At 37.9% G+C, this 25,955-nt stretch overlaps 1 protein-coding gene across 2 annotated transcripts; it reads right to left on the bottom strand.

The window, feature by feature from the left end:
- Positions 1 to 617: 617 nt before the first annotated feature.
- Positions 618 to 24,622, bottom strand: ORMDL3 (ORMDL sphingolipid biosynthesis regulator 3). 2 transcript variants are annotated; one of them, XM_032237374.1, is made up of 6 exons: positions 24,460 to 24,621; positions 18,131 to 18,192; positions 15,870 to 15,927; positions 9,868 to 10,059; positions 5,171 to 5,322; positions 618 to 1,755 (listed from the first exon to the last, which is right to left on the bottom strand). In XM_032237374.1, the coding sequence occupies exons 4-6, from the start codon at positions 10,039 to 10,041 to the stop codon at positions 1,620 to 1,622; spliced, it is 462 nt and encodes a 153-aa protein (XP_032093265.1). In that variant the 5' UTR covers positions 10,042 to 10,059; positions 15,870 to 15,927; positions 18,131 to 18,192; positions 24,460 to 24,621; the 3' UTR covers positions 618 to 1,619. The 2 variants fall into 2 exon arrangements, with proteins under 2 accessions (XP_032093265.1, XP_032093267.1); XM_032237376.1 differs by lacking the exon at positions 15,870 to 15,927 and having other exon boundaries at positions 24,460 to 24,622.
- Between the last annotated feature and the right edge of the window lie 1,333 nt (positions 24,623 to 25,955).

Genomic DNA, 25,955 nt, shown 5'->3' with positions numbered 1-25,955 from the left:
AAAAAAACATTCCAGCTATGTTAATTTTCACTGCAGTCTCATCTCCTAACTATATGCACATCTGCAGGGTGGGTGGGGGTGGTCATTAAATTATACTCCTCTTACAGGATGCATGCTTAATAATAAGAAGCAACTTCATATATTCAAGATATTGATCATCAAAATTCATCCTTCCCAAAATATTTTCAATGCCCAAGTGCAGCCTGACCTGTTTTTTTTTATAAAGTTGATGTCTCATATCTTAATGTATTAAGCTTCTAGTGTTGTTTGTGTTTTCTTTCTTCTCCTTACACCCCAATAAAAAGCTGCAGAAGGAAAACACCCAGATAGCAATGTCTTTCCCCCAAATTATGCCTTCTAGAAGTGTGAAGATTCAACTCATGTAGCTCTCCAACTAGCATAATCGACGTGAAACATATCTGGAAAGTAGGAAGTTTGAGGAAACTTGTGTTATTAAATGGATCTTTTCCTTTTGCAGCTTTTTGAAGAAATTATAGGTTAACAATGATGTTAACCAAATAAAAACCCATTTTCCTTTCTTACAGTAACCGGTATTGTTGATGAGAAACAGGCTAAAAGGAAGCAGTCCTTAAAAGTAAAGACTATATCATACTAGATGCGCCATTGCTGCTAGACACAAAATCATTTTTATTTTAACATAATGATATATTTATGCAAAATCTGTTCCACCATATGGATGGTAGGTACAAAGAAAACAAACCCATCACCTTTGCTAGACATCACAATGAGTAATGAGAGACACTAGCTTTTGAATTTCAGCACTGTCATAAATAAGTAGTAATCAACAATAGATCTTAATAATCTAACTACTACTGTTGGATTTCTGACAAAGAGAAAAATATTGGAAATGAGGCCCTGATATAAGCCACATTCCTTGTCTTCTTCCCCTCTGCTCTCATGTAACTTCACAGTAAGCCGTTTGTGCTCCAAGAGGCTGGTCATTCACCCAATAATTCTCTGGCCAGGAGTGCCAGTGGGGAAGCTGGGATTCAAACCTCAGCGCCCACTGCAAAACCAGTGGCAAGCACTTCCTCTGCTTCTTTCTTCTCTTCTTCTACTCTAATCCTGCCTCTACTTCATTAAAGGTATTTATAAACAATTGAGAGAAATCTGACTATTCTTTTCATAGGCTGTAGCTTAATATTTCTGACATAGCCCTTTCAATGAGCAAGTCAAACTCCCACAACGGGACAGTTTGATGTTAAAGTGCATTTGCTATCATCTTAAATGAATGTCACTTCAAATAATGCTTTTATTATTCTTCTGAACCAGAATCCTTTCCTACCAGAGAACAAGTGATGAGTACCTTTTATATAGTAGTGTGTGACTGCATCTAATTTCAGATTCTTGAGAAGAAATAATAACAAGATTAATTATCACACGTTTCAGCTTCCTCTTGTCTCTTTGCAAGCCCAGGGCGGGTTATATTTTGCTGGTTTTTGCAATCCTGTGCAATGTACCCATTGAAAAAAAAGAGCTCTCCTGCAATCCTAACCTGAAGATGCAGCCAGAACAAAAAAAGTGGGATTCTCACTCTGGTATATCACAATCACCAGAAAAGTGGGGAAGGGAGAAAAAAGACACCCCCCCGCCCAAACTCAGTACTTGTTGATTCCAAAGATACGGACACCATGCAGCTGAGGCAACTTGGGGATCAAGACGCTCATCAAAGAGATGGTGTTGATGATGAAATGTATCCGGTCATATTTTGTGTAGAAACTGGTAAGAAAATAACTGGAAAGGAAAGGAAAGGAGTTTCAGTTTTGCAATAGTGTTTAAAATACTTTAAAATATTTGTCCCTTGTCCTACACAACTGGATGATATAAAAAAAAAGGGGGGGAATGCTACCTGCAATCTGACAGAGGACAACAAAAAGATCAGAATTATGGGACCATCCTTTCCAACTAACATGTTTTATTAAATTGCGTAAGATTTAGTGAGCTTTATCCACTGAAATGAATTGCAGCTCACCAAACTTTTTTGCTCTATTTATTAATTAAAGGTAATTCTTGTTTAGAGACTGCCTTCTACAATGATCATTTACAGTTATGATGGTGGTGAAAAAATAATCTTGGAACCAATCCTCACATTTTCAATTTCTGCAGGTCTATAAAGGAAAGCTGAAGTAAGATTTTAGTGACCAAATTGCCATTTCCAATTATGGTAACTAAATGAAGATTACCAGTATTTCAATTCTATCCAATGATTTTTGTAAATCCCAACCAAGATTTCAGGAATGCCACAATATTATAAAGTGTTCCGACAAAAAGACGAGTCAGAGTTATATGCAATTACAAGTCTATCCTGTCTATTGCCTTTTTTAAAGAGTTGGTAGAAAAAAGAGCAATCCTACATGGTTACTGATTCTGTGTGGCCCCTGGCTAATCCTTTCCACTAGGAGGACTGAAGGAAGGCAGTAAAGCAAAGTGGGCAAAAAAAAAAGGCTTGTTTTGTAGTGGCTTCACTGATAACCAATTGCAAACCAATTTTCTACTGTCATCTGAGGATAGAAATTGGGGCAAGAAGAAAATAGGGATTCCGAACATTTGGAAAGAACTAATATACAAAACTGGCTACCACAAGATGGGATGAAGATGCCAACTTGAGACGGGTTAAAAAGAGCTAAACCTGAGGGAAGAAGGCGGGGCTTAGCAGTGAGAAGATGGAGTTTTAGGCTACTCCTGAAATTCCTCTATACCAAAGGATTTTTGGACGGGTTCTTTGAACTCTAGCTGTCCCGGAGATGACAGTGAAGGTGGGGAGGGACCCAGGACCCCAGAGATATCCGCAAATCTCTGGGGGGGGGTATTAACTCCTCGTGCCAATTCCTTTTTGGATTAGCTGCGTGCTAACTGAAACTGCAGGTTGCCCCTAAGAATGGAAGAAGTGATGTCATCTGGTAAGCTGATTTTATTAGACTGTTCGTGTTAAAAAATTAAGCTAACTGAATCCAAAGAACAGGAAGATTTAGCGGCGAATTGGCTCTTTCTAATGGATTTATGACTGGTGGTTACTTTACTTTTTAAATGCTTCAAGAAACTCCGCGACATCCTCCCCACTCTGAATCTCCCTAAGTGGATCGTAAAACTTATCTCCTACTAATTAGCCCGTTACGATTTGACATTTTTATTACTTTACTATCTAGTTCTGTTTACAACTAGATAAGATTGACAGCCTGTAAGAGACTAAAAAAAAAAGTGCTTCGAAGCCTGTAAGGAAAAGAAAGAGAGCTTCTATTTTAACTACGACACATCATGGCGTCCCAAAATACCTCTAAGATTTCATTTCAGACTCTTTTCTCTGCGTGTAGAGGACTCTTTGATTCTTACCAAAAACTGGAAAGAAAACTGGATCAATTGATTCTAAAATATGAAGTTAAAACTGAGATCGTTGAATGCTTAAATGTTCCTGAAACACAAATGGAAAATGTGAGAAATGGTGTCTGGTCTATCTCAGAGGAAGAAAGGAGGGGGGAAGCTATAAAGACGATTCATTTAAAGAGACAGAGTGCAGGAGGAATGGAGAATCCACCCTTGAGAATTAAAGTTAATTTGGGAAATTTTATAAGCCTAGGACAACGTTATTACTTCATCACCGACATTCAGAATCCAAAGGTGCCGAAATATTTTTGTTTGGATTTGCTTATGGAAACATTTGGTAAATTTATCCAACGAATGGCTATCGGACGGAGGAAATCTCGTTGGAGGGACACAGGCTGACAGATGGGACAATACAATTTAAAATTAGCTAGATCGGATTACTTCAATTTGTAATAGATATAGCTGAATAATGACTGATATGGATAGCAATATATATAATTTGGAACTGGCTGATAGATTGATGAATATAATTGAAAACTAGTTAAATCTAATTGCTTTTTCGTGTAACAGATATTGCTGAATAATAATTGATATTGATAGTAATGTATATAATGTGGAGTTGATATGATAACTAACTATTGGATATGAGAAAATACCTTTAGATTATACATAAAGAGTATTAACTATAATAATTAGCACTATTAAAAACTAAATAAAACCCATACAATCAAATGTTAATCAATACTGGGAAAATGTTATGATATATGATATAATTGAATATTATGGATGTTTAGCTAAAATAGAATATGAGGATTTGATGATAATAGAGGATTTTACAAATAAGTAAATGAACTGCCAGCATGTGTTATGGACTAATTCCTTAGCATAGCTAAGGATGAAGGATGTTTAAATAACCATAATAATTAAAACTGGAGGTATAATGATGTTGATATGGTAAATATTCGAGTTAAGATATCTGAATTAATAGGAGCTAACGGAAGAGAAGCACCAAAACATGTTGTAACCAGTTGATATACTTCTTATTTTTTCATAATAGACACCTGTGTTTTGTTTTGTTTTTCTGATTGTTGTTTTTGTCTTTTTTTTTGTATTATCTGTAATTGATTGATATATTAAGAAAGATGCTGTACCCGTTTTAAACTAAAACTAAAAAACATTTAATAAAAAAAAAAAAGAGCTAAACCTGAGAAAGAGAAATTGATGAATGCTGTCGATGAACTCAGGGGAGAGACAATGTCCTCATGACTTGCCACTGGTTTTCAAGTTGTCATCAGATTGGGCAGTACATAAAGTGATAATTGGTTTTCTACATCCCATGCTTTCAGCTAGGGTGGGTGGTGTTGCCATTATTGTCTTGTGCAAACTAGCAAACTATGATTCATCCAATAAATGATATTTAAGCATACATGCAATACACACATGTATTGCTTCAACGTAGGAAACAGAATGCTGGATAGATAATCATTAATCTAATCCAGCAGGACACTTATGTTCTTAGGTTATGTGGTGAGCCAGTGGTTAGGAATGTGTAATATCTCCCTCCCACATCTGCTGACCTACAACTTTTACCAAAAGTTTCATCAGAAAGACCAACAGAGAGGGGGACTGAAAAATATAATTCCAGACTGCTTTACAGCTGACATAACTATGAGGTATCTATGACTTAGCCCATCTTGTTCTCAATGGTCTTCCATGTAATAGTGCTTTGATTCCCCTATTTCAGGGCAAACTGGAGCACTCCCTGAATGCTGAAATTGGAAAATGACAATAGAAGAGAATTTCCAACCACAGTCTCTTTGGTACTCACAGTACAATTGGTGTGATAGTCAAGAACTTGCGAGAAGCTGTCAACTGTACTCCATAGTCCATCTGTTCCCAGTGGGTGAGCAGCCGGGCCTTCCCCTGATCAGGAGTCTCAAATGGCGTTCCTTTCACAGTGTGTAAGAAGATGTACATACTCTGTAAGAAAACGTAAAGGTTTGGTAGTTTAGCAGGACTTTTTACCTCGCTTGGCTGCATACTTTCTTTCAGATTGCAGTTTAAGTGATGAGAAGTGTGAAAATGACCTACAGTACAGTACAGTACAGTATTTTTGCAGTGAAAGTGATACAATAAGGGAAAGTGCTGGGATAAAGTCCAAAACCACTATTTTAAGAAGAATTAGTGCTTTCTTTTTTTTTAGTGGTTGTTTTACTGCTAAAAATTGTGGCTATTTCTTAGAATGAAACTATCAGTATGGGTGATCCTAGAGTCCATTCATTTAACAACCATTTGAATTTACAACTGCACTTCAAAAGTAAGTAACTTCTTGCATTTATGACCGTGGCAACATCTCCACTCTCATAATGAGCAAAATTCGGGCACTTGGTAACTGGCATATATTTACAAGAGTTGCAGCATCCTGGAGTCAAGTGATTGCCATTTGTGACCTTCCCAGCTTTTGAATAGAAAAGTCAATTAGGCAAATTGGATTTACTTAATGACTGTTTTATTCACTTATCAACCATGGCAAAAAAAGCTTGTAAAATCAACTGCTTAACAACTACATTGCTTCACAATAGAAAATCAGTTGTATTGTAAGGCAATACCTATACATGATGCAACAAGGGCTTTCTGACTACCAATACCTAATTAAAATAAGCTGATTAGACTTGGCCAAAGTGTAATAAAGGAGGACTGAAATTAGATGTCCTTGTTTCTGTTCCATTACCATAACCACATGTTGAATCTCATGCTAAGGAGGGGCATTCCCCCCAAAGACCAAGAATACTAGCTTTGAGTGGACATGTTGTCTTAAGAGAAGAGGGCATCAAGAGCAAACAAATAGTCAAATACTCAGTATGAAATTTCTTCACATCCATGGAAATAATTACTGGCTGGCAAGCTTGATACTATGACTCCCGCCTGTCCAGGTTCTTTTTGACTTATTTCACTGGGCTGCAGTCATGATAAGAGCTGTGCCAAAGAGTTCTTCAGCATCATCATACATCAGAGCCAGCTGGGGAGCTGAACTACAGAGGATAGAACATAAATTGACAGCCCGATCTGGGTTATACAAATGGATGGACACAAATCAAGGAGAGAAGCAAGAATTAGTCTCCAAGAGGCTTGAGAGGATAAACTGACATACTTAGTAGGCTGGAAAATGATACAGTGAATCCTGGCCACTGGGATGATTAACATCTCACATCTCCATAGCTAGTGTTGATGTGCGGAATATGGACACCAGACAAAGATGGCGATATGTTTTTCTCTCTATGTGAAGTAGTTATATATACCTGAGCAGGTGCAAATGTTCTGACAACAAAGTTGCTGCGCAGGAGATTTTGATACAATCTTTGGGTTGCCGGGTAGTAGATGGTTCATCCTCTCATTTCAAGAGTAAAAACACTGAATAAAACTACTGCAGATTACTGTATATACTCGAGTATAAGCCTAGTTTTTCAGCCCACTTTTTGGGCTGAAAAAAGCCGCCTCGGCTTATACTCGAGTCAGTGAAAAATTTGCCCGAAATGGAGGAGAAAAAGGGGCGGGGCCATGCCGCTGGGTGACACTCGTGAATGGCCCAGTGCCCCTGTGAGTTTCCCCTCCCTCTGTGTCAGTTTGCCGTGCAGCGCGCACCGCACCATCCCCCCTCCTCACGTTCTAATGTAATGCAGGGCTGTCTTACGATTCCCCTTCCTCCCCCTCCTGCCGCTCTGCAACGATGTCCCACCTCCTCCTTGTTATGGCAAGCAGCCACATAGCGATGTCCCACCTCCTCTGGTACAGTGATCCAATGATAGGAATCACTGTGCCGTGTGTCATAGGAAGCGGGACATCGCTCCCGCGGCTGCACGGGACATTATCATCACAGCGGGACATCAGCATCATGAGGTGAGTGAAGTATTTCATTGAATACACTGCTAGTTTACTGTTTTTCTTTGAAATAAATATTCAAAAACATTATTGGTATCTATTTTTATTTTTGAAATTTACCGGTAGCTGCTGCATTTCCCACCCTAGGCTTATACTCGAGTCAATAACTTTTCCAGTTTTTTGTGGTAAAATTAGGTGCCTCGGCTTATATTCGGGTCGGCCTATACTCGAGTATATACGGTATGTTACATCTCAGTGGGGAAAAGAGCGCTTAAGTTAAATTTTCCACCTTTAACAACAACCAACTGGAGTGCAAAGCCTCAATTAGTTTCAAGTAGATTCTTATATAACAAAATGGGTTTTTAAGCCATCTTTCTGGCCTGCAATTGGGCTGCAGCTTTCAGTGTTCCACTCAAAGGCTACCACTTATACAGCTCTGAAAACCATTTCAGCAACTAATGATAGACTAGTAGGAATGGCCAGATAGAACAACACGTAGCAGTGTCAATTCCACAAAAGTGAAATAATACAAACCATAACCAGAGACTCTTTCAATATTCCTGCCCCCAATACAGTGGGGAATGGAAGAATTTATATTCTAAAAGGATGTAAATGACCAGCTGACTGCAAGGAATATAAATCCTTCTACTCTCTCACCATCCAGTCAGAGCTGAAGAAGCTTCTTGGATGAGAAGTGAAACGTCTTCGAAGAGAAAACAAGAAAGTCCAGTTGCCTCTTGAAAAAGCACCTTTGGGACAACCATGACCTGGATGACTGAGAATCTCCATAGGGATGAGCCTATGTTATTAAAAGCTAAGTTTTTGAGTTTAGTGTCATTCTGTGCAATCGAATATGAAATCTATTCAGAGAGAAGGAATCCTAGTGGACTTGTGGTCATTCTCAGTTATCATATTACTATAATGAAGTAATGATTCCAGGCAAGTAGCTGAGGCCCCTAGCTGGAGAACTGATAGCTCTCCAGGGTCAGGCTCATAATATGTATCTCATGGGCACTCGGTTTGCAGCTGAAGCAGCTACTTGGCACTGCAGGAAAGATGAACTGAGAGGACATTACTCTGAGATACAAATCTCAGAGTAATCTCTTAAATGACTGGCTGATCATATCATTGAAATGAGAAAGAACCACTTTCCTGAAACTAGTCACCATTGTTATAGCTTTTAAGGTATTACTTTCTATTACATTTTGCCTTATGTTCTCCATGCAGTTCACTTTCATACCACTTTTTATTTACTTATGCAATTTTTCCTATTCTTATAACCTGGTTTTTTGGGGGAGGTTGATTCTTCCTCATATATACAGGTAATCCTTGCTTAATGATTGGCCCATTTAGTGATCATTCAAAGTTACAATACCACTGAAAAAACAATTTTATGACTGGTTCTCACACAACCATCGCAATGTCTCCATGGTCATGTAATCATTCCAGTCACTTCACAACTCATCGGGAGTTTACAACTCTCATAATGTCCTGTGATTTGCACACTTACCAGCTGGTTTCTGATAAGCAGAGTCAACAAAGAGCAGTAAAATGACAAATTGTGGTCACATAATGTTTCGTTCAATGATACAGACTGATTCACTTAACAACTGGGGTAGAAGTAAGGTCATAAGTCTGTCACAATAATATGATGTCTTGCTTAACAGTTGCATCATTTAGTGGTGGAATTGCCAATCTCAATTGTAATTGTGAAGCAAGGACTACCTGTACCCTAAAATGTACATTAATCCAGGAAGAGTAGTGTGAACATGTGCATATCAGTCAGATCTGACGCACACCCATGACTTAATATTTCACTGTAGGACAAATTAGTATTGTACCAATCTATCTCATCCCTTATACATTGGGCTTAGTGAATCTGTCATTATGATTATAGTTCTCAAAGCAGGGATAGGCAACCATTAATTAATTCTTCTGAACCAACTCAACCAAAGGCAACTCTCTTTAAATAATTTTCTACTGTAATGTGACTTAATCTTGATTATTCACCAACATATCAAACTTGATTTTGCAAACTAATAAAAACTAATCCAGGCTTTTTTTCTCTGTAAAGGGAAATGATAGTTTAAGCTAAGCATGATAGGAAGCAGTGGGAATGCCACTTTGCCACTTTTACTGGGCTTTGACTTAATAAACTAAGATCTTTATATGTGAATATTCTGCTTCAAATACCTTACTCAGCATATTCTACTGTTACCCTTGTCCCAGGTGATGTGATGGACATTTTCACCAGATAATATTAATACCTGTCATCACATTATCCTAAATTGCCATATAGAGAACACTGAAAGAACACTGATACATCAAACGGGCCCCCAAATCAACAATAGTTTAGCTGAGATACATGGCTAGTTTCCAAGTTGAGCCAGGAATCTATGTAGGATGATGAGATGCTCAAGGAAGCACTCAGGTCCAGGAAATGGATTCCAGGTAGAAAAGATTATACCCACTGGCTGTAGGGCTGTGCAACAATTGCACCTGAATGTATGACAGTGACCACTGATGTGTCTATTCCCTCACCCCTTCCCATTTGTTTAGAGAGCCCAGAGTGGGACCATTACTTTGGTTCCTTCCACTGCCTGTTGCAGAAGCACCTGTTTGTGAAGCCAAAGAGCACCTTCATACCATGTTGTGAATGAGGTTAGTTAGCGTCCAGACGACAGGGACACTGAAGAAAGGAATGCTGAGCAAAATCACGTGCAGGAGGCCAATTCCCAAGATATAGGAGAGCCATATGCCGCGGCTGTTCATAACACGGGTATTTGGGTTCACTTCACTGTGAGCTGTGCCCACATTCATCTTTCTGGTACAGCAGCCCTGAAATGGAGCAGAGAGCAACAAAAGTGTGTCAAAAACAATTTGCCATGCCAAAAAATATTATCAATTTGTTTTCTTCCATATCAGTTAAGCAACAGTTCTACCATCAGATTGAAGATGCAGACTCACAGGTATCATTGATGCCTGATATTTTTCAACACAGACTTTGACAGCTGGGATGAGCATGTGAGCACTGCTTTATGCATTTGCACACCAAAGAGGGGAGAAAGGAAACAGGCATGGAACTGAATACTTTCCCAGCCCTGTGTGGTTTAATTGCACTGGGTCTACAACTCTCATCATTTTCAGTTAGACTTACTCGTGATGGCAAACCTATGGCACGCATGCAACACCTGACATGCAGTGCCTTCTCTGTGTGCACGCAAGCTGTCACCCCAGCTCAGCTCCACCGTGCATGCATGCATGCCGGCCAGCCGGTTTTTGGATCTATGCCACACATGCGCGGGGGGTGGGGCGCATGTGGGAGACACGCTCACATGTGCAGGGGTGGGATACACATGTGCAGCGCACATGAGGGTGTATGCACATGTATGGAGTGGCAGGGCTGGTGGGGATGGCGCACACCTTGCATTATGGGTGCATATGAGTGCTTTCAGCACGCAATGACAAAAAGGTTAGCCTATATTGGCCTATAGGCTAATCAATAAAGATATCATATCGTATCAGTTGGAATTGTGGTTTCACACTGAGAGGATACCATGCTTACAGATACCTATTATTTTCATTAAAACAACAACAACAACCCTCAGGCACTTGATTCAAAGAAGAAACGTAAAACATTTGAAATCTGTATGTACTTCCACTTTGGCTGTAGCATCAATTCTGCATCAGCTGTAAACATCAGCATTGCTTTCTTTCCCCCATTCCAATCAATGATTTATTTGAAACAGATGTCAAGCTGTTAGTTTTTTGAAAAGATTTTGGGTAGTTAGTTTCCTTGCTTCAGCCTGGCTTCAAGCTTCAGGATCCAGTTCCTGGTGCCTGTCTGGAAACATTAGTTACAATGCCTCCCCCTCTTCACCAACTGTATGGGCATCAGCCAGAATTAGAGGTAAGGACCCAATTGCAAATGCTAACATTACCATTGAATTATTATAGCTTGCAGAAGTCTTTTAAATGTAGGAGGAAACATGGCAATGCAGTTGAAAAGCATTTTTACAGAGGAAAAACTCACACACACACACCCAAACAGCCAAACAAATACATACAATGTGAACTAAGGAGGAGAATGAGGTGGCTAACAATTTATTTCCTTTTTTTTGTATGTGGTGGGAGTGAGAGATTTTCATGGCTTCAGAATGTGTAATTGTTCAGTGGATGAGAAAACGATGAAAAAAGAGTTTTGCTCTCCTGTTATTCAGGTGGAGGAGAGCACTGATTGCTTTATGGTATTCCTTGCAAGTTTACAGTGATTCATGGGGCATCATGTGTGATGTATACTATTGTAGGGCTGCCGCCTCACTAAATAATTTTTGGGTTGCTTTTTGAATATAGGATGGCTTTAAACTGCTTTGTTAGCACCTAGGGAATGGAACCCTGTGTGGCATGGAAGTGTCCTGAGAAATCTGAGGGGATTCTATGTATGATTTCCAGTAATTAGAAAGTAAAGGAGTTGAGTGATCCTGGGTGGCTTTGATAAACAGAAAAAGAAAACTGTAACATCATGAAGGCTGTTTTCTAGATGTGCAATGAGACCACTGCAAAAATTAAGATTAAGCAAAGATGTATTCAATTCAACAAGAATAGAAGTAAAATGGCTTAAATATGTCTGTGGCAGGGAAGGTCTTCATTAACCAGATGTGATGCAATCACTGTCTATTTGAAACGCCTGTGCTTCTACCAGTTAAAAAAAATTACTTTAGCAAATTCACATGTGCATTCCATGATCCTTCACCTGTTTCTCTGTATTAATTAGTTTAACACTAGCATACTATGCTTTGCATTGGCTTCTGAAGCAGGTTACTTGGAGGCTCAAATAAATGCTGAATTATTAACATCTCACACCAGGCAGGACCAATAGTGACTCTGACATGAGACGGGAAGGGAAACTTTAACACTTTGCTCTAATGCTCCATTGTATCTGTTGTGATCCAAACTGTTACCCCTTAGCATTGCAATTTGCTTCAACACTCTAACTGAATGAACACGAAGAATACAGAACCTGTTAAAAGCAAGGACTTTCATGTCCCATATTAGAGTTTTGTTTCAACTTGGGCCATATTGTGCTAACTATTTATTTGGAGAAGACAAAGCAAACACTAAAAAAAAAAGACAAGATACTTGCAAACCTATCAAGTTTGTCTTTCATTAAGCTAAACACTCCCCCATCCCAAAGTATTTTACAAAGTATAATCTTACAGTGAGATTTGTATTTACCAGCAAATAGGTACAAAAGATTATGGAGAAAAATATGTATTTGTTAGGAATCAAAAATGATTTGATAGCACATAGTTGGTATAAAAAAGCTATTTGGATAGATTGAAAGGAACTTAACCTGATGCACTGGCAATTTGACTTTGATTTAACTTTTGAGAGGCAGAGATAGTGGCTGATGTGCTATGTGTCACATACTTAACAAGTAAAATAGCCTACAATCATATCTGTCCATCACTAAAGTAAGAGACAGATGTTTAGGATATCAGGAATTTAACCAAATATCTTCTGCTTACAAAAAAAATGCACTGGGCCAGGGCTATTCTGTACTATTCAAATATTTCTCCTTGAAATCCCTACAATTGCCCTATAAATTGAGATTAGCACTTATCTCAATATACATTAAAACTGGAGGTTACTTTTTTTTCTTGGCATGTGCATTGCATGCATTCTTCTCCTGTTCTCCCTGGGAGATTCTCCTAGGTTTCCCCCCAAAAAAAACAGTTTCTATTTGCTTCTGTGACTAATGGGTTGCAATCAGATCTTATGCATCACGTGGTCTATGGCTCTTAAATGCTTAATTTTAAATATAGACTTGGTCCTGGTATGTTCCAAGCATCTTCAGCTTTGCTTTCTCCTTTTTTTCTAGTAGTTTACTAAAAGGGGAGAGATGGTGGTGTTACAAGTGAAAATGCTTCCTTCTACACCGGCTCTGAACCTTTTATGTTTGATTATTTAACAGCAGTGAGATTTCAAATCTAGAGGTTCATCAAGATGGTAACTTCATTTTTCAACTTTTTAAAATCAATCTAATTCTTCAGGTCTATTACTAGTTCAGGCTGGCCTAGTGATTTTTCCCTCCACTTTTATCCAACTGAAAAATTAGTAGTTGATAACAATATATATGGATTTTTGACCGTGAATAGAATTTTTGTTGATTTTTTTTAACTGTGAAAAGACAGGAACAGGATTTCAGAAGCGCAGATTTTTCCAAAGAACAAAAGTTCCTGAGGCACATCCCGAAAAATAATTGGCTTTGATGTTTTGGGATGCTCAGAAGGCATTTGACAACGTGAATTGGCGTTTTATGCTGTTACAACTGGAACAGATGGGTTTTGGTGAGAAATTTACTCAAGCCATACAAACTATATATTACAAACAAACAGTAACGATAATGATAAATGGAGATTTGACAGAGTATTGAAATAAAGAAAGAAACTAGACAAGGCTGTCCATTATCACCATTACTTTTTGTCTTAACACTAGAAGTTTTAAATAGAAATGTCAGAGAAGGAAAAGAAATAAAAGGAATGAAAATCAAAAAGGAAGAACATAAACTAAAAGCATTTGCAGATGACTTGGCCTTCATTCTAAAGGATCCATTGGAAACAACATCTAAATTGATAGAAAGCATAGAGGAATGTGGAAAAGTAGCACGATTGAAAATAAAAACATTGAAAATAAAAACAAAACGAAGATTTTGACAAAAAATATACCAGCAAGTCAAAAGGAAGAATTGGCGGAAACCTTGGAGATGCAGGCTACAAATAAGGTCAAATATTTGGGGATAAACTTAACAGCAAGATGCAGTGCTCTCAAAGACAACTACTACTATAAACTTAAACAACAGATTGCGATGGATCTGAAGAAATGGGAAAATTTACAACTATCGATGATAGGGAGAATATCTACAATTAAAATGAATATTCTACCTAGAATCTTATATCTGTTCCAGACGATTCCAATTAGACTAGGGAAGGAATACTTTGATGACTTAAGTAAAATAGTGTTGAAGTACATACGGCAGGGGGAAAAAGCAAGAATAAAACTGAAACTGTTACAAGATGCAAGAACAAGAGGAGGTCTGGGCCTGCCCAACTGGGAACTATATTATCAGGCAGCAAGTTTGATGTAGGCTAAAGACTGGACAACACTAAGGAATACCAGATTATTGACTCTTGAAGGACATTATTGTTGGGATGGCATGCCTTTTTATGGTACAAGGGAACTAAAACACAAGGGTATTTTAGAAGACATTACCTATGGGAGGCTTTGCTACTAAATTGGGAGAAGATTAAAAGACAATATTATTTAAAAATTCCAGCCTGGCTATCAACTATTGAAGCCTTTTCATATGCAATAATATACAAAAAGGAACAAACAGATATGGTGAAATATTGAATGCAGAGGGTGAGCTTAACTCTATGCAAGAACTGGAAAAGGAAGGTATGAAGATGAACTGGTTTTCATATGTGCAAATACAATGACCGTAAAGAGGAAGTTTTTTATGATAAAATGACTGAGTTAGATAACATTTTGATGGGTACTGATGAAAAAGTAATGAAAAGTTCCAGAAATATGCAGTCAATTCTCTCTTTCTCGAATTTGAATTATGACTAAATAAGCATATATTTATCGGTGGGTGAGGACTAGCAGGTGGATGGGGCTTCGGCTTATACAACATTCGCTGTATAAGATGCACAGACATTTCCACCCATTTTTTTGGGGGGGGGAGAGTGCTTTTTAAACACCAAAAAGAATGGTAAGTTTCTTTATTTCTCTTAGCAGAGTTTCCATTTGCCTCAGGGTGCAAAATCCAGTTTACTAATTTGTTAGTCAGGTCCTTGACTTACCACCATAGTTGGAACAAGAATACTGTTACTAAGCAAGGTTAAGTGATCATTTTATGACTTTTTTGTTATGATTGTTAAACAAATTAGGTAAAGGTAAAAGTTTCCCTCGCTCATATGTGCTAGTCGTTCCTGACTCTAGGGGGCAGTGCTCATCTCCATTTCAAAACCTAAAAGCCAGTGCTGTCTGAAGACATCTCCATGGTCATGTGGCTGGCATGATTAAACGCCGAAGGCGCGTGGAACGCTGTTACCGTCCCATCAAGATGGTTCCTATTTTTCTCCTTGCATTTTTAGGTGCTTTTGAACTGCTAAGTTGGCAGAAGCTGGGACAAGTAACGAGACCTCACCCCATTATACGGCAGTAGGGATTTGAACTGCCGAACTGCTGACCTTTTGATTGAGAAGCTCAGCATCTTAGCCACTGAGCCACTGCATCCCTGTTAACCAAATTACCAATTGTTAAATGAAACATGGTTTTAAAGAAATCCTTCCCCCATTGATTTTGCTTGTTGGAAGTTGATAGGGAGGTCACAAATGGCAATCACAAGACTATGAGGATGTTACTATGGTTGTAAGTTACAAATTAATATTTTCAGCGCCACTGTAAATTTGAACAGTCATTAAACAAATGGTTATAAGTTGAGGCCTAGCTTTATAAACGGGCATATTCGGATGGAATTCTTCTTAAGTTTTTATGACTTGGTTCCACAATCCCAATTCACCCAGGTTTTCTGCAAATTATTTAACTAATCCATACATTCATAAACTTTCATTTTTGCTTACCTCTCTGGCAGGGCAAGACTGATATATTTGGAAAGAACTAGATGTGACGGCAACAATTCTGTTTAGAAAGGAAAAGAGAGTAAGGGAGGGAGCAAAATTATTTCTCAGAGAAATAGACAATGTACTGTGAATTTTTTTTAAAAAAATCCTCCTTGCATAATTTTTCTCCTCAGCTATGCTTCGATAACAAAAAAAATGACACCTGCTAAACAAAATATGTCAAATAGTAATATTCAGCATTCCTTATCCACAGGTCTATTTTGCTATTTAAATTGGGCTTCTCTCTGTCTTTATATTTAATGAGGTAATTATTTGAAATCCATTTCACCCAAGTGACACAACGCTCCATCTGAAGATTGTATAAGCAACTCATTGGCTAACCCAAAAGGGCAATCATTTATTAGTTACATAATTCATTAGTGTAAAGAAAGCAGAAGAGGTGCTTGCGACATTGCTTTAGGTAGTCAAAACCTGGAAACTTCTAGATGTGCCAATATGACATCTCTAATAAAATGGAACTTTGAGGAAACTCAAGCCTCAGAGTCTTCTTTCATCGGGAGTGTTACTTGGAACCCTCACATAAACCCAAATCTGAAAGTTTCCAGGTTCTCCCCACATAAATGAAAGTTCAAGTCCCTGCCCAGCAACCACGTGTCCATCACATGATCCAATCGGGCACCGTCCAAAACTGGGGATACTGCAATGAGTCACCTCATTGCAGCTACAGGGCAAGATGTCCTTGACCCTCTGAGAAAAGAATTTTATTTTGACTATACCTCACCCATACTCCATATAATCCCCCGTCCCATTTTCCCACAGTAGGAAATATGGCAGGCCTGAAGGCCCCATGTAAAAAATGACTTCCAGGTCTGACACTTAAACTTTTTTCTTTAAAGGGAAGAACATTCTTTATCTCACAGATGAAAACACCCTACCATTACCTTGATTTGGAGCATTCCCTTCCTCAACTTATTATTAATATTAATATAAATATTAATAGTATGAAAACCACAGTGTACAACTCCCACTGTACACCCCCCCCAATATAAAACAATGACTCCCCTCAAATGTATCAACAGCAGAGCTCACCTAACATCTTGACCCAAATACCTGGGGAAACAGGCGGGTCTTCAGTGCCTCATGAAAAGCTAATAGGATTGGGGCCACCCAAATCTCCAAGAGGATGTTATTCCATAGGACAGCTACTGCCATTGAGAAGACACAACTCTGAGTTCTAACAAAATTATATTATTTGATAGCAGAGACCCAGAGCATGCTCTCTCTCCTGTTTCTGGAGGGCTGAATAGAAACAATGGGAGAAAGGCACTCCCACAATTACTTTGGTCCTATGCCACTGAGGGCTACAGAGAATAGCCAGCACCTTGAATTACACCTGGAAATCTATGGCAGCCATTACAGTTTGCAAAGCAATGGTGTTACCTGGGCACAATGAGAAACATAAAAAATTATCTGAGCTACTCAATTCTTGGAAATTATCAAAAGTTTCGGGCTACTCACTTTGACCTTTAGCGGATTGGGGCAAAGAGTCATTTAGGAGAACGCAATTAGTTTTATATCAAAAAGAAGGGTTTATAAATATTCTAATATGAGATTGTGGAATATAACTGCCAGTCAGTGAATGCTAAGTGCCCCAGTCTTTTTGGGGGGAGGGGGTAGCAAGTCAACCCATCTGGAATTTTGAAAGCATGCAATGAACTGTCTTGGAGGATTTTGTCAATTGATTTTGTCTTGCGCAGGAGGGATGTGGTGGTTCAGTGGCTAAGATGCTGAGTTTGTTGATCAGAAGTTCGGCAGTTCAGCGGTTTGAATCCCTAGTGCTGCATAATGGAACGAGCTCCCATTACTTGTCCCAGCTTCTGCCAACCTAGCAATTCCAAAGCATGTAAAAATGCAAGTAGAAAAATAGGGACCACCTTTGGTAACAGCGTTCCAAACGCCTTTGGCGTTTAGTCATGCCGGCCACATGACCACTGAGACGTCTTTGGACAGCGCTGGCTCTTTGGCTTTGAAACGGAAATGAGCACTGCCGCCTACAGTCGGGAACAATTAGCACATATGTGCGAGAGGAATCTTTACCTTTACCTTACCCTACACAGGACACACAACAATCAAACATGACATGACCCAAAAACATATTCACCTCTTGCAGCTTGCCAGGTAGGTACTATGCTTAAACAAGGGTCAAGGAGTCCCCTTTATTATTCCTAAATTATAACAAACATATTTTAAAAGACACTTACTGAGTCAATAGGCACACGTAAGCGTAACTATTGATTCATGTGACCTTTTCCATCTGAAGCACCTTGAGGAAATATAAGAAGTTTGAAAAGATGATGAGTTAATTGGGCAACATAATGTAAGTATATATCTACATTGATTCAGTTTACAGAATTGCAACAATGGAAACAGCTGGGCAAATAACTTAGACAGAAGGCATTAAAGCTAATTTCATTCAAATCTTTGCAAATGCCTTTCCACTTAGGAGGCCTACTGATATTCTATTAGCTAATAAAAGGCTATTGGAAATAATTCAATGCACATCACGTTTGCAATGCCAAAATGCTGCTCTTTTACAACTTTTTCCCCTTTTGCTTCACTGGGAATGGATGTTGACAGGTGAGAAGATGTGTCCATCTTTTAAAATGTTTTTCTTTTTTAAAAAAAGGTGGTAGTTAGTCCTAGGCAGCCACATCTAATGTCAGAAAAGAACATTGGAGATTATTACTATCATTAAGATTTTGCTGTAGTAAAAATATTCATTAACTGACTCCCTTTAATACAAATAATTGAAATTGAAAATTACTTTTCAAAACATATGGGGAAATAATGAGAAGATACTGTAACATCATTGTGAAAATATTTATTGTTACCAAGGTTTTCAAAGCAGGTGGGGAAATAATGTGAGGATACCTTAACATCAATGACTGTGTATTATACTGTGTATTATCAGGGTTTGCTGGAGAAAAGAAGGAGTTTGCGATTGACTCCTAATGACTTCCTGTGCAGATGTTTATGCTAAATTGTTTATCACTTCTTTCTTTTGGGATTTCAACTAACCTTTTAATCTAGCCCTCAAGCGGAGGTGTTCCTTCTATTAAGACTTTAGTGTAGCTAATTAGAAATGACAGTGGAGAGTAGGTGTGTTTAACAAAATATCAGGTCATTGTCACTTTCTTTAAGGCGACTGTACCTTTAAACCACTTTCCCCATGCCTTTGGTTTTTTTTTTTTTGCTTCTGGTATGCTATGGTCTGGCTTCTGTAGGCAGATTTGGGAAGGGGAAATTTGCTGAATTAATAGGTCTTCTGAGGGGTCCTTGGTACTGTCTTGCAGACATTTCATTACTCAAACTAGGTATCATCTGTGCTAGTAATTAATAGTTCTTTTAGGAAAGAAGAATGACAGATGATTTGACAATGTATGTGCAATATATATTCCCCAATAATGTAATATATTGAAAAACTGACATGTTCTCTTTCCCCTCCCTTCCCTCCCATTACCACATTAATCTGGGGAAAGTCCGGCAATTTTTCAGAAATTAATCTTCTGGACTGGAAGCAAACTATCCCTGGAGTTGCCAAATCAATGTATTCTTTTTGCTCTTTAAATTCTGCATACATTATAAATGCATGGCTTACAAGGCTGTTACACAACACTTATAGACTTTAAGTACTTTAATGTTAGTTTATGATTCTTTAAAAAAAAAGCTTTGCCAGTTCTACATTATTTCAAAATCAGTTTTGTTAAAGAAATGCTGTATTTGCAGCTACATAAAAGGATGGAATGAAAACTACACCAATTGCAGTATTTAACTTTCAAGTTACTTTGTTTATTTCCAGTGAATAGCAGCCAAAGGAGGCTGGAAACAAACTAAATGGTGAAAAATAGTTCTTTCTGCTCTTAAGTAGTGCATTCATACACTCTTATTTTCTTTATGTAAGGAGAATGTTTAGAGATCCAATAAAATATACAAGACTGTGGAATCTGGTACATTCTGTGTCTGTTCATAATTTTAAAAATGTTGGCCCAAGCTTTCACCAAGAATTTACCCCTTTTCAGTATTGCAAGAAAAGCTGGAGGAGTGAAGGAACATCTATTTCAGATTTCATGGTGCAGGGAGTTAGAAGCAGACTATTTTCCGAGGGAAGCAATGTCCTCAGGCAGATTGTACAGTATAATGGTGGATATGCTCATGTTTAACTTGCAAACAAAACTAACTGACATTCCAGGGCATTTTAATAGCTTATGCCAATTGTTAAAATCTAGCAAGGGATAAATGAAGGATAGCATTAAAAAGTTGCAGAATCTTAAGACATACTGTAAATCTGTATTGTGGAGTAGTTTTGCCAAAAAATGGTCTGATTCTAGCTATTTAAATTTTGTTTGGAAATCTTCCATTAACAGATTATTGACAATTCAAAGCTTGTTTCACTGTGTCCACAAATAATAAAACTATGTATAGCCATTGAAAACAAACAAACATTTTAAAGGAGCAAGAGGTAATCCTAAAATAATCTTGTATTTCATCCTCTTATATAACTTTATTTTATTCTGATGTAAGCAAGCAAACTACATTCCTTTTTCTCACTCCTGATCTATCCTAAAAAGAGCTCCCCCCCCTCCATAAAGTGATCGGAAAGTGGGGTTATTTACAGTGTGATCCCTATATCAGTTTGTTTCTGAAGTTATCAGGTCATCTTGCTAATAGAGCAAAGCAGGTGAGCTTTATATTATAAATGCAAATCACAGGTTAAAAGTGTTTTTAACATTCTGTTTACCAGGTCTCTTGCATCCGTCTGAAATATTTTGGCCAAATATTTTGGCCCTGCATTTGTTAAGTTGCACAACTTGAATTTCAACCAAGTGCCACAAAAGTCAAGAATATCCAGATTGAATATTCAAGAGCTTACTTTACTTTAGCCAGAAACTGAAACTTTTGATTCTTGACATTCTTCTTTATTTGTTGAGCAAATGCTTTTAAGAAAGGCCTCTCCTCTCTGCCTGCCCACCCCCTGTACACTTAAGATTTTTGATTGTTTGAAGACCAGTTCAACTGCCTTAGCTGGAGTGGAATATTTTGTCATGATTTAATGCAGCCGTTTTAAGTACAATTTAAATTAGAAAAAACGGCTTTCCTCAATATAAATTCAGCCAAAGCCAAAAGGTCATTCTTTAGTTGACACCTCAAGCTAACAAAGCTTGGCAGCAATGACAAATTTTCAGAAAAGAAATTCCATAATTGGGCACCTGAATAGAGAATATCCTTTTCTTGAATTGCCATGGAGTAAATGTCTGGTAAATTGGCTACAGGGCTTTCAAAAGAGTATCCTCAATCAAGTTTAATTTTTGAATAGATATGTAAGGGATATATCCAATATCCAGGACACATATTGGCAGGGCTGTCTATATCACTTGTAAGGAGAGAACATTTGAAGAATTGCCAAATGCTGGGAATAAAACCAGGCTACGTTTCTGGGCAGCTTAATTTGTGCCCCAAAAGCAAAATGAATGTATTAATCATGAAGTAGAACTAGGTTAGTTAAAATACAAGCATTCAAATGATCAACTAGCCCATTAGCCAGTAACAATCATAATTAGGTAATGACAAAACCAAACCAACATTACCTGCAAAAATGGCTGATGGCCATTTTAGTCATTTCAGGGCTACCAGCCCAATTTACACATTCTGGCCAAACCACAAAAGGTAGGGCATATTTCAGGCAATAAATAATCATTTTTGGCTGCACACGGGGATTTTGGAATGGTTTCCCATGTTGAAAAACACCCCCCTTTGCAAGGAAGTATCTAGCACAGCATACTGTAAGGAAGGGTCTAACTGGTTAATCTCAAAGGTTTTTTTCCCTACTCTTTCTCAGCAGAGACCATTGTGCAGGTAATCTCACACCTGCAAGGTGATGCAATAATTCTCTAACATTTCTAAACTCTTATCATTTTATTCCTTTGGGATGAAATTCAATAAAGAATACTTCAGAGTAATGGTAATGAGTGAGTGTGTGTGTGAGTATCTACTCATCATCTCTACTTGCAACACGTTTGAAAACTCTCGGGAGAGGTTCCCAATTAGGCATTCATTCTTACACCAGGGTGAGAACTATTTTGACCACTTTTTCTTTTTTTAAACTTCTGCATATAGTTCCCAAAATAATCTTTCTATCCTATTTAGCCATTTTTTATTCTTGGCTTGGCTTTGAATAAAAATCCAAATAAGCAGACATTAGCTTTCAATTAAGCTTCCTTCTAGTTTCATTAATGTAGTTCTTTAGCTTTTTAAAAAAGTATTAACTCATTTGAATTAAAAACCAGGCATATAAATTGCTAAGCAAGCATTCATTTTTACCTCCCATATTATGTTGTAAATTGATCCTATCTTGTTTTGGATACTGTTTTTACTCCTCCCAAACCTTATCTTGGTTTCTTCAGTGTCAAATTCAAAAATCAATAAAAGCAAATACGTAGCTCAGAGTTGAATTGGGGAGTCCTTAGTGCTCACTGAGCCTGTTTGTTTGCTTGCAGATGTTTCATTACCCAACTAAGTAACATCATCAGTGCACTGATCAGAGCACTAATGATGTTACCTAGCTGGGTAATGAAACAGCTGCAAAAGGCTTAAGTGTGCATTTGAGGACTCCACAGATTAAGATTCATTTATTTGAATCTTCATGGATTACTACCTTGTCATGGTGAAGGGGCTTGTGTAGCTCAATGAAGCTATGAGCTATGCCGTGTAGGGCCACCCAAGACGGACAGGTCATAGCAGAGAGTTCTGAAAAAACGTGATCCACTGGAGAAGGAAATGGCAGTATCTTTGCCATGAAAACCCCATGGATAGTACCAAAAGGCACAAAGACCTGGAGAAATGTTGTCCAAGGAGTCGCAATGGGTCGGACATGACTTCACAACTAACAACAAAATTTGAATCTTAATCTATATTTATTTGAATCTTAATCTATTGCTCTATATTGTTGGAGACAGAAATATTATCTGTTATGTGGTAAGGAAGGGAAGGAGAACACCAACTGTTTGCTTTGGAACATTTTATCTAATGGTCATGAGAAGGCACAACAAATCATGAATTAAGGGAGGTTAGTTTGGTTTTGGTCTTTTCAGATCCTTTAGGTCAATAAATGTGAAACCAAATGTTAAAAGCATTCTCCTGTGAATGAAGATCAACTTCTGGTGACTTCACTGACATATTAATATAGTTTCCTCAGCAAAAGTATGGTTGACTTTAGTTTTACTATTCCCTTTTGGTGGGAAGTTTTCTGACTTCCCAGTGTAAACCACAAATGTGGGGTTTCTTGTTGGTCTCTCATCCAAGTCTAATCAAGTTTGCTGTTATCTAGTATTTTTGGGAATAACTGAAATTGACTAGATTCAAGGGCAAGTTAGGCAAATATAATAGAGAGGCGTTGTTGGAGCTAGAAACCTTAGCAAACTATTAGTATTAGGTAATCAAAAGGCATGAACATTGCTAGCAGTACAGTAGATAATGTTAAGACTTTGGATTTTATGATGGTTGATGGGGGTGGGGTCTCCGAGTACACTAAAACTATTTTTTCAAACTATTACAAGCCAATGTGCTGCATAGGGAAAAGTCTTGCTCGTTCTTTTGAGATTTTTCTTGCTTGAAAATCTTTACCCTGCTTATTCTGGTGCCAGAAATTTGGGGTAGCAAAGAAGCGTGTATTATACTCAGTTCTATAATCCAGATCGATGCATTGATCAATTGATTGATCCTCTAATCATCTTTTCTAGAATACATTTGGTAATGTCTGTTAACAGCTGTAACTAAATGACAAAACTTTCAGTTCCATCACTTGTAGAGATTCTTTTTCTATCCTAGCCCCCCCCCATGTGTTTTTGAGACCATCAGTTCAGTCTTAAACTACAATCTTCATCAGGCCATATTTGACCTTTCTCCAGGCATGTAGAGACTAAAATTCAGGGCCAAAATGTAATACTGGAATTTTAAACAAAATGACTCATAATTCCCAGATCTAAATGTAGTTCTGTGGTCTAACACAGAAAAAGATGTATGTATGTACCTCACATATTGTTTCACATTGCCTTTATTGCAAAGTTTACTCTCGTAATTAAGCCTTTGAAAATCGACAGGCATTTTTATTGCTAACCTCTCAAATTCTACTGACCTCCTTCCTTATCCACCCACCAGTTTTCCTGAACAAGATATTTTTCTGATAATTGGAACATTATTCATACGTTACTTCGTCCTTCAAGCACGTTCACCCACGCCCCCCCACTCGAAAAACTCAAATAGTTGTTCTTAATCTATGCACCTCTTTCCCAATAGAAATAGGAATGGTTTCTGTCCCATTTGCCTTTGCACACTCTCTTTCACCATTATGTGTCTACCTCTCTACTCCCGGGGCACAATTTTTAAATTTTGCTTTCTTGTCCGCCTCCTCTTTCCTAATTTTGTTTACTATCAAACACTCAAACCCTCCCCACCGCGTTGTGCCTTTGCCTACTTTTCCCTGGAAGCAGGCTGGCAGGTCCAGTTCTCCGCTCCCCTCCCTTCCCCTCCTTACTTTCCAATGCACTTAGCAGGCAGGCCTCCTCGCTCCTCTCTGATGTAGGTCGCCTGAAAGAGCTGGGGGAGTCCTTCCGAGACACAGAGAGACCCCCGCACCTCAATCTCCGCTTTTTAAGCGCTGACAACAGAGCAGGAGCTTTCGCAGTGCCTCCTCTTCAGTGCATCATCATCAGTAGACGGCGAAGCATGTTGGGAAATGTAGTTTGCAAGCGAGCACGTGGAAGTCGCTCTCCTCGAGCGTGTTCAGCTTTGTCAAGACGAATTGCAGAGAGCGAAATCAGATGGCTTCTGGCTAGGTATTTTCCCTTACAGCACCGTGGTAGTTCAGTGCTGCAGCTGATCTAATAACAAACTTGTTCCTGATTTGCTAGTTTTTGTTGATACAGAGGGATTTTGAAATCACAAATATTCTAATTTATCAAGCAAGTAAAAACCCTGACTATATTGGGAAAGAGAGTCATCTCTGTTCTGTTAAGGCAGACACAGTTGCTATCGGAAGAATGCAAGATTCCAGTGGCCAGCATATATAAATTATATAAAGAAAATAATACTAAAATTATAAGAGGGACATTCTGTGTTAACGGGCAATGTGGCCAGGTAAAAAGCATCTCATCAATATTGTTCCAACTTATTATAAAGGAGGTGGCATTCCTCTAGGGAAAATAGATGATTACCAGTACATAAAAGAAATAAAATTACTGAGATTTACAGAGGAACACAGGCAGACCTATAACAATTCTGCATAATTTATTCATGAGAATTGGTGTGGGATTTTACTTAAAAGACAGTTAGAAATGTGTTGGCTATTTTGGAATATTTGGCGGAACACAATGACAAGCCACATTGATTTTCTCAAACAAAGATAAGGTCTTTGACAATTTGAACTAGACTTCGTTGTTCAAGATTTTGGAAGAAATGAACTAGGGAAAGAATTTTTCAAAGTGAGTAAGATCAATTTACACTTCATAAAAAGCACTAAATAATTGTTAATCTAAGAAGATATAAAAGGGAACAAGATGAAGATGCTTTCCCAAGATGCTTTCTTTTCTCTTATTATTTATTTTGGATTTGAAATATTGAATAGAGATATGAAAAGAAGACAATATGATTATGGGTGTAAATATTTTTTTAAATTTAAAAATTAAGAGCTTTTGCCGGTGATTTAGAGTTGGTTCTGGAAGATCGGTAGAAATTGAAATAATCATGGACAAATTGAAACATTTTGGTGCATTAGTAGATTTTAAGATTAGTAAACAAGATATTAACAAAAATATGAAAATAGGAGATTAAACATAATTAATTAATGAAATGTGTCTTACGATTGAGAAGAAGTTAAAATATCTGAGAATTATGACAAAAATGAACTATATGTTATTTCAAATTACTATATTATGGAATGGAATTAAATTAAATTTTAAAAGACATGTTAAGAAGGCAGAAATTACAACTATCATTGCTGGTGAAAATTTCTGAGATAAAAATTAAAGTCTT

Source organism: Thamnophis elegans, chromosome Z (genome assembly GCF_009769535.1).
Source record: "Thamnophis elegans isolate rThaEle1 chromosome Z, rThaEle1.pri, whole genome shotgun sequence".
Lineage (NCBI taxonomy): Eukaryota > Metazoa > Chordata > Lepidosauria > Squamata > Colubridae > Thamnophis > Thamnophis elegans.
Note: the sequence above shows the minus strand (reverse complement) of the source record. Positions and strands in the feature narration are given on the sequence as shown.